Source organism: Lipotes vexillifer, unplaced genomic scaffold (genome assembly GCF_000442215.2).
Source record: "Lipotes vexillifer unplaced genomic scaffold, Lipotes_vexillifer_v1.1 scaffold565, whole genome shotgun sequence".
In the NCBI taxonomy this organism is placed as follows: domain Eukaryota; kingdom Metazoa; phylum Chordata; class Mammalia; order Artiodactyla; family Lipotidae; genus Lipotes; species Lipotes vexillifer.
Genome location: NW_006771554.1, coordinates 378,864 through 388,610, shown reverse-complemented (window position 1 = coordinate 388,610; position 9,747 = coordinate 378,864). Strand labels below are relative to the sequence as shown.

Here is a 9,747-nt window from a genome sequence, read left to right as displayed (position 1 = left end):
TTATATATGTATATATATACACACACACACATTCGTTTTCAGATTCTTTCCATTATGGTTTATTACTGGATATTGAATATAGTTCCCTATGCTGTACAGTAGGACCTTGTTGTTTATCCATTCTCTATATAATAATTTGCATCTTCTAATCCTAACATCCCAATCCATCCCTCCACCACCCCTCTCCCCCTTGGCAACAAGTCTGTTCTCTATGTCTGTGAGTCTGTTTCTGTTTTATAAATAAGTTCCTTGTGTGTCATATTTTAGATTCCAAATATAAGTGATATCATACGATATTTGTCTTTCTCTTTCTGACTTCCTTCACTTAGCATGATAATCTCTAGGTCCATCCATGTTGCTGCAAATGGCATTATAAAATTAAGTTTTAATTATCAGTTTCAAATAGTGTTACGGAAACCCAGGCTTGGGATCTGAGTACCTGGATTCAAATCCAAGCTATCCTACTCCTTGCTGGGGCCCTTTAGGCAAGTTCCTTAACTCCTCTGGGCACCAGTTTTCTCAGCTATGAATGGGCTTGAAGTTCTTACTCTATGGGGTTGTTGGGAGTAATTAAAGAAGAGAGTAAATGAAGGGATACACCGCTAATAGGAGCCAAGAGCTCCCTGTGTGTTCTCTCGAAACACTCACTCCATGGTGACTGCGGGTTCAGCTTCCAGGAGGCTGACTCTGAGGCGGGGATTAGTGAGCAGGCATTAGGCTGTGCCCTGTGAAAGGGAGGGAAGGAAGCAGGAGAGGTGGGGAGACTCCGCCCCAGGAGTGGTATAACCTTGGGCAGGACAACTTCCAGTCTGAGCCGGTCCCTCAGGGGCTGACAGTGAAGGCCGTCTGCTCCCCGCACTCCCTGCGCTGGGACAAAAGGCCTTCAGAGTCCCGAGAGCGGAACCATCACGCTATGGACCCCACACCAAGGCCGCACTGAAGGGGGACCGGTGGGGGGCGGTGCACATCCAGCTTCTCTACATAGCTACTCTTTTTATGTGAAATGTGTTTTTATTTTGTTCATTTTTTTCAATAAATGACACATACAAAGGTACAGACTTCAAAAGGAACAAAAAGATGGATGAACAAAAGTACTGTTTTTGTCTCCATTTTAGGAATCCTGAGGACCAGAGAGGTTAAGTGACTCATGCTAGGGAACACAGCTCATAGGTAACAGAGCTGGGCTTTGAACTTGCATCTGTCTGACTCTTCTCACTATTCTCACTATTGCCTCCTACTGGGGGTGTATCAGGGAAGGCTCCGGGAGGAAGTGGCATGTTAGCCATGGCCTTGAGGAGGCCATGCAGTGCAATGGTAGAAAGCATGGGTGGTGGACCCAGACCATCTGGGTTGGAGTCGATCTTTCACCTCTGAGCTGTGTGCCTCCATTTCCTAATCTGTAAAATGGGCATAATAATGGTGCCCACCTCATAGAGTTGTTACACGTATTAAGTGAATTAATACATGTGGAGAACTTAGAACATAGCCAGACATAGTTGTTTATTATGATTAGATATTATGGAAAAGGGGAGGTTCTTGCCCTGAGCGACTCGGTGGAAATGATGCCATTTATCGAGATGATATGAACCTCGCCTCACCCTGAGCCTGACCTGCACCCCAAAGGCTTCTCCAAGCTCAGGGAGTGGTGGACAAAGACTGGCTCTCAGTGGGCCTGGCTGCAGGACCACTGAGCATGCCGGGAGGCCAGTCTGGCTCCTGGCCCAGCCTTGGGCAGCTGGCCGCGGTTTCTGTTCTAAAAGGACTTTGTGTGACAGCTGCTCCCTCCCCCAACCCCTGCTCGTACCATCCCCCCCACAGGCGGCCTGCTGCAGGAGGGACCAGAGTGCTCAGGGCATGTCCTGCTTCCTAGCCCTGCCCAGTGCCCTCGCCAGGTCACAGCCGGGCCTCCTGGGGCTTAGAGGCCTTTGCACTGGGACTGGACTCCCACCTGCTGGCTCTGAAGGGCTGGAAGCAGATCCCAGTGCTTGCTCTGAGCTTGACCACTTGATGTCCTCACTGCAGGTTTCTCCTGCTGCAAAACTGCCCATATAATTAGACTCTAGTCTGATGGCTTGACTTGGCCTACACACGACAGCCCCTGCCTACCTTCCTGATGTCAGCTCTTACCTCTGTCCCCTCGTGGGCTCCCCTCCAGTCCCACTGGCACCTTAAAGTTCCTCAGCCACACGACTCATCTGCACCCCAGGACCTTTGCATCTGCTTTCTCTCTGCCACATGCTCTTGCCTGAGATCTCTGTGTCCTTACCCTCAGGTCTCGGCTCCAAGGTCACGTCCTCAGAGAGACCATCCCTGACCACCCTGTCTAAAGTAACATCCGCCCTTCACAGTCACTCTCCCTCTTATCACCCCACTTATTTCCTTTACACCATACCTACCTCCAAGTTATCCTGTTCATTTGTTTGTTTATTGGTATCTCTGTTACTAGAATGTAAGCTCCACAAGGGCAGGGACCATACCTGTCTTATCCATTGCTGTTCTAAGCATCTAGAAAAGTCCTAGTACATAACATGATCGTGTAATAAATATTTGTTGGACAAGACCTACAATATGGGCTGTTTTGAGGACTGATGACATGATGGATGGCAAGTACCTAGCGGAGGGCTGATACAGACCAGGTGTTAAAACCAGCAGCCTGTGTCAACCTCACCACTTTTCTTGTTATTGTAATTTTACTGTCTCATAGAAAAAGGTCTTATTCTGACACCTTCATTTATATCTCTTTTAATCTCTACCCACAATAAACTTATCTACAAATATATTCAGTGATACAAGCTTGGTATTAAATCAGGGTGGAACAGACCCTATAGGCAAGTAGAAACGTGTGTATTCTCCCGAATCCCTCATTTCCTGCTGGAAAGTTATCTTATTATTATTATTGTTGCTGTTGTTGTTATTTTATTGACGAGGTAGACTGATGAAGTAAGAGCCAGATCCTGGGCTCAAAATTCCAAACTTAATTGACTTATCTGGGCAAATCACAACCTCTTTGTGCCTCAGTTTCTTCAACCATAAAAGATAGATAATTATACTACTTACTTCATGGAGTTGTTTCAAAGATTAATAAGTTAACATTAACAAAATACTTAGAAGAGTGCCCAGCACAGAGTGAGCACTATATTAAGTGTTTGTTAAGTTAAATAAATAATAATAAGCCCTGTTCAGTACTTACTATATAGAGGAATCGTTTCTACCTGTACTCATTTAAGCCTCACCACAACCCCTTGAAGAAATCAAGGAACAGAGACGTTCATTAATTTGCCCAATGCCACACAGCTTGTAAGTATTACAGTCGTTTGAATGTTCACACATGTGCGTAAAGTCTTCCTCCTTTCCTTTAATCAAATTGGCTGGCTCTCTCTACCTAAGAATTCTTATACAGAGTTGTACACACACAGCTGAGCCTATTGTGTTTTATGAGGCTTTTAAAGAGATTTTCAAGGGTTTTCTATTGAGATTTCAACTTTTTAAAAAAGAATTGTTTATTTATTATTTACTTATGTCTGCTTTGGGTCTTCGTGGCTGCGTTGGGTCTTCATTGCTGTGCGCGGGCTTTCTCTAGTTGCGGTGAGCGGGGGCTACTCTTCGTTGCGGTGCACGGGCTTCTCATTTAGGTGGCTTCCCTTGTTGCGGAGCCGGGCTCTAGGCGCACGGGCTCAGTAGTCGTGGCTCACAGGCTCTAGATCGCAGGCTCAGTAGTTGTGGCTGGCGGCTCTAGAGTGCAGGCTCAGTAGCTGTGGCGCACGGGCTTAAGTTGCCCCGCGGCACGTGGGATCTTCCCGGAACAGTGATCGAACCCGTGTCCCCTGCATTGGCAGGCGGATTCTTATCCACTGCACCACCAGGGTAATCCCAGAGATTTTAACTTTAAACATTCCACTTGTACCATAACACCCTCCTTTAAGATCTGACCCTGCTATATGTCAGAGAGATCAGGGAGAGAGGACCTCGTGGAACTGGGAAAGGAGGAGGAAGAGGGGTCAGCTCAGCCTCTCCCTCCCATCCTGCGATGTGGCCTCAGGTATCTCTTGGCATCTGTGGGGGCTATAAGGAGCACAGTTTGACAACCACAGCCTGGGGCAATTTCTGAGTGTTCCGCCACCTCTGACATCTCGTGACTTGATGCCACTAATGGCAGCTGGCATGTTTTGGGCACTTGCCCGGTGCCCAAGCACTTTTCTAAGTGCTTTACAGATTAGCTCCTTTTTTCCCAACAATAACCCTCTGGGACAGGGACTGGTACATCTCAGTTTACAGAAAAGGAAGTGAGGCACAGAGAGGTTAAGTTACTTGCCCAGGATGACACAGCTAGAATGGATTAAGGTGGGGGGACAAACTTAATCTGATTCCAGAGCCCTTGTCCTCACCCACTGGGCATGCTGCCTCTGACCTTGCCCGTTGTTGGTCCTGGAGTCCCTGGGAAAACCATGTGGCTGTGTGTTTCCAAGGAAACAGAGCTTCTGATTCGAAGGGAATGGGAAAGGGCAGGTGAAGCCCATTCGAGTCCCCTTGAGAGCAGCTGGGGGGTCTCCTCTCTCTGGAAGCTGCCAGGCCTCCCTCCAGCTACGGAAGCTGAGCCAGGGCCCTGAGTGGCTGCTGGGACACTGGCTGGAAGCCTGGCACCCAGAGGCCCGGCTGCAGGGAAGCTCTTGGCTCCTCATTCATCCAATTCATTAATATTCCCTCTCCCCAGCCGCTCTCCATTTAATTGCACACACGCTGTCGGTCTCTTTGCCAGAGCTGTGGCCTCTGGGAAAAACTAGTGGACCCATTTTTCCCTGCAGCGTTCCCTGGGCCAGAGGAGGGGCTGGGGCTCAACTCTGCCGTATACTATAATTTCTAAGCTATCAAACAGTGCAAATATGAAAGAAGAACCTTAATTTTATAAGGTCTCTTCTAGGGAAAACTAGCATGTATTATTCATTCCTTGAAGGTAACTTTTAAGTCTTAGCGTAGCGACAAATGTATTATTTTATTTATGTAAAAACAGAATACTGCATTCTAGAATCCACTATGACAGCTTAAGTTCTGGAATAAGCAGCAAATTTTCTATTAAACACAAAAGAGCATAAATTGTCTCTGATAAACTGAAGTTTGTTGGTACCAAAAGATACTGCGTAGACATATGAGTGTATGTCTACCATAAAAGGGCTATGGTAGACATACACTTGATTCTAAATGTTAGGGGTCTAATCCAACTCTGCCCTTGATCAGCTCCTAAGCCTACAGCTTTTTTATCTTTGTTAAGAAAACGACCGACAGGCAGCGCCCTTGCAGCTTTAATGAGATATTGCTGCACGGCACCACCAGGGGGCAGCATCGAGCACAATTTTACATCAGTTTTTCCTCTCTGGGGTCTTAATGAAGGTGCGTTGGATTCCGGGCTGTTAAGGATACATTTGAAGTGGTGAAGACAGAGGTGGGGGAGAGTATCATTATTAAATACTCGTAAGTACAGTAATTCCTGGAGAACTCAGCAGAGAGAGAGCTCGGAGGTAATTCTGCAACGTTGATGGCAGGTGTAGTCTGGAGCCAGGGAGGAGACAATCTGCCTTGTCTTTTCTCTGTCCTGGAGGGCAGTGGTCCGCTCTGGGCACTGCCCTTCATTAAGAGGTGCAGTGACAGTCTGGTGTATCCAGTGGAGAGTGCCCAGTGACAAGGAACTTTGCAGGAGAATGTTAGTTTATTGACGTACGTGGCCCTGAGTGCAAAATACATCTTAGTCACTATTTTGGGGACCTTGAGCAAATCACAGAAACTTTGCCAAGTTAGGGTTCCTTCTCTGTAACACTGGGAGGAATGCTTACCTTGCTGGATGGTGGGGAAGAGTCAGGGAGGTAATGCAGGCAGGCGCCTGGCACCCTGTAAAGCCTCAATAATGGTGATTCTTATGATAAGGAATAATATGTTAATAATGTTAGTGTTTGTGGTACCACCATTGTAATACTCATTATAAATATCTTTATTATTGATAATCCTATTCATTGTGTTGTATTTGATATATATCTGACACGATTCCTATTATATATCATATATATAATATCTTGTATATATTATATATTTGGTATGTATTAATACATAATAATTATAAAATTAATATTGAATATTTTGTATAAATGTGTTAATATTTTTGTAATTAGTAACCATCACTGGAGGAATGAGAAGATTTAGCATGCAGGGTCCAGTTCCCCTCTCCCACTCAAGTTTAGGGGGTCCCACAACCAAATGGATTATTTGGAGAACCAGATGGATTATTTGAGGATTCAGGGGTTTGGGCCCTGGGCCTATAGAGTATGGAGTACAGAGCAGCTCAGGAAGCAGAGAAGCTGACCGAAGTCCAGGCTGGAATATGTGACCTTGAGCAGGTGACTTACCCTCTCTGAACCTCAGTCAACCCGTATGTGAAAGGGTGTAGTTGCCATCGCTGTGGCCAACCCTAACCCTTCCCCCTTGGCCCAGGCTCTGGGGGGAGGGGGCTGGGCAGCTGTTGGAGGGCGGGAGGCTGAAGAGGTGTCCTTGCTTCCTCCCCTCTGCAGGAGTCGGGGCTATCCGCGTGGATTGGTGGGCAGCTGCACCCCCTGGAGAAGGTGCCACCAGCGCTGGCCGTGCTGCTCATCACTGTGGTTGTCGCCTTCTTCACGGAGTTTGCCAGCAACACGGCCACTATCATCATCTTTCTGCCTGTCCTGGCGGAGCTGGTGAGGGTCCATATAGGGTCCTGGGGCGGGAGGGAAACACCTCTCCCCATCACACGTTCAGAAATCTTTTTCTCGCTCCTGGGAACTCCACCAGGAGCCACAGTTGGTCATTGCTCTCGTCCAAAATGCATGAGAGTGTCAGAGCCATGATGTTTTTTTTAAAAAAGAACACTGTTTTTTTTCTTTAAGAAATGCATAAACAGTAAATATTTTCCAAATGCACCCAATTCCCTCCTTTGGGAAAAGTAACCCATGGTGACATGGAGAGCTTTCTAGGGAAATAGGAATTGCCAAATATGGATTAAGAAGAAGTAGAAAATCTGAGTGGACAAATAACCTTAGGAGAAATTCTAATGGTAGGCAAAGCTCTAGCCTCCCTCTAAAGCAGGGTTTCTCAGCTCTACTGACATTTTGGGCCAGAGAATTCTGTTATGTGAAGCTGTCCTGTGAATTGTAGGATGTTTAGCAGCATCCCTGTTCTCTACGTACTGGATACCAAAGGCATCCCCCCTAAATTGTGACAATCCAGAATGTCTCTAGACATTGCCAAATGTCTCCTGGGGAGACAAAATTATCCCGGTTGAGAATCACTGCTCTAAAAATCACTAGCCCCAGAGGGATGTCTGAGGTGAGAGCTAGCAAACCTTCAAGGAACAGATAGTCCCCACTCACCCCAAGTGTTCCAGAGCACAGAAAGATCGAGAAAGCTGTTCAATCAAGGTACAAGGTTAGCAAAACCCTGACACCAAAAACAGAAGGAGAGCAAAGGAAAAGAAAGTTATAACTCAATGTCGCGTGTAAACAAGGATGCGAATAACAAAATGGATCCAAGATCATATGAATTCTACCAGAAATTTCAAAACTGATTAACAGACACTATCAGTATAGTTTTATATTTGAATAGACTAAAGAAGACCAAACCATATGATTATCTCAATACAGACCAAAGTGATCAAATTTAATCAATGTTGCAAGTATATGCTTTATATGCAAACAGTGATATGCCAGGCACACTATCTGAATCACTTTTTGCTTTTTACTTGTTTATTTATGCATCAATTTATAATGGATATCACACTGTATTAGCACACACAGATACACTTTATTCTTTCTCAATGACTAGAGAATATTCCATTATGAATCCAGAGTTGCTGATTTTATTTAAGCAGTCTTCTACTGATGAACGCAGAGGTTGTTTCCAGGCCCTGCTATTTCCCAGCAATGCTGCCTTGGCCTCTCCTTGTCTGAGCACCTTTTTATACGTAGATACATCTAGATCTCCAGAACTGAGATCCCTGGGTGAGAGAGCATGTGCACTTACAATTTCGTAAGAGATGGGCAAATTGCCCTCCCAAGTGTGGGCGTGCCATTTCCACTCCCACCAGCAGTGTGGGGTAGGGGTCCCCGTAGCCTTGCTAAGCGTGATTGGGTTTAATCTCACCCTTCCCCAGGACCTGACGGATCTGGCAATTGAGAGAGATGGGGGTGCTATGGGTGAGAGGAGGGAGAGCAGACCCAGTCAGGTCTGCAGGGGCAGCTTTTGCTGAAGAAGATACTAGCAAACGAGTTATTCTTCTAAACGTTGCTTATCATCAAAATCAAAACATTTTACATGCAAGGGGGTGATCTTAGTGCTTTTTGAGAAAATGTATATGCTTTGGTTTACAGAAATTCCCTAGAGGGACCGAAACTCCTTACCTTAAGATAAAATGCTGGCGGAGTGGCCAGCATGAGTTACAGGTGGACGTGTCATGTGCGGGAGGCGATGAACCGGTGGTCTGCTCACTGAGGCCAACCCACAGACACCTTTGATCCACACGGCCTTAGAAATTTGGAAATGAGTGCCGACGGACGGGTGCTACCTTGAGCTCTCTTTATCTCTGAAATCCAGTGAGGCCCCAACAAAAGGTACCCAGAGGCCAGCTGTTTGGATCGTTAGGCTGAGAGAAGGACCAGGCAGGGGACTTGAGGGTTTTTAGAGCCGTGATTCTCAAGATGTGGTCTCTGGACCAGAAGCATCAGCATCACCTGGGAGCTTGTTAGAAATGCAATTTCTTGGGGCCCCTGCCCTAGACCTGCTGACTCAGCAACTCTGCAAGAGGTGGCGCGAGCGCTCTGGGGTTTAACAAGCCCTCCAGGTGATTCTGATATGCGCTCAAGTTGGAAGAGGGAGTGTTCTAGGATAATCTCCCCAGCCCATCCTCCCTGATGAACCTGCACGTGCTTGGAATGTCGCTAACCTAGGAATGTTCTCTCCATACCTCCCTCGGTCTGGTTCTCTTCTTGTCTGTCTGTCTCTGCCTGTGTGTCCGTTCTGGCCGCATTTCTCTCTGTGTGTCTTTAAATCCATCTTCCCGTTTGTTTCTCTCGTTCTCTCTCACTCGCCAATCTCTCTCCACGCCTCTCTGTGTCTCCACCTGTCTCCATCTCCCGTGTGGTTTCTCTGTGTTTCTTGGTCTCGGTCTGTCCCGCCCCTGCTGGCCCAGGCCATCCGTCTGAGGGTGCACCCCCTGTATCTGATGATCCCCGGCACAGTGGGCTGCTCCTATGCCTTCATGCTACCAGTCTCGACACCCCCCAACTCAATCGCCTTCGCCTCTGGACACTTGCTGGTCAAAGACATGGTGAGTCTGGGCATTTTCTAGCAGAGGTCTGGGGAGGTGGGTGGACGCCAGGGGTGGGCAAGGCATCGAGGCAGGACTTGTGCTTCCCCCAACATCCCGCAATTTCTGAATAGGTCCTTCCGAGTGGGACCAGAAATATACCTTTTAGCAAACACTCTGAGATGATTCTTACGCTTAGGCAACTTCAGGAAGCACTGCCTCAGCGACTACTTTCCAAAGTTTGCTTCAGAGATGAGGGGCTTCCCCTCTCTCTGGGCACCGCCCTGTCTTCTGACTTGTTTGGCCAAGCGCTCTGTGCCCAGTGGCGGCGTCTCTAGGAGAGGAGCAGCGGACCACGCCTGGAACTTAGGGCCGGGCCTCGGTGCCCAGCCTGCTGGAGAGGAGACAGAGGCCGAGGGTCGTGGCAG

At 47.3% G+C, this 9,747-nt stretch overlaps 1 protein-coding gene across 3 annotated transcripts in view; it reads left to right on the top strand.

Moving 5' to 3' along the window:
* The window catches only part of SLC13A3 (solute carrier family 13 member 3), a 77,145-nt gene that overhangs the window by 64,765 nt on the left and 2,633 nt on the right, over nucleotides 1-9,747 (top strand). For all 3 annotated transcript variants that reach the window (XM_007446926.1, XM_007446928.1, XM_007446927.1), the window contains 2 exons: nucleotides 6,555-6,716; nucleotides 9,203-9,340. In XM_007446926.1, the coding sequence (XP_007446988.1) occupies nucleotides 6,555-6,716; nucleotides 9,203-9,340 (300 nt within the window). The remainder of the gene's footprint in view (nucleotides 1-6,554; nucleotides 6,717-9,202; nucleotides 9,341-9,747) is intronic.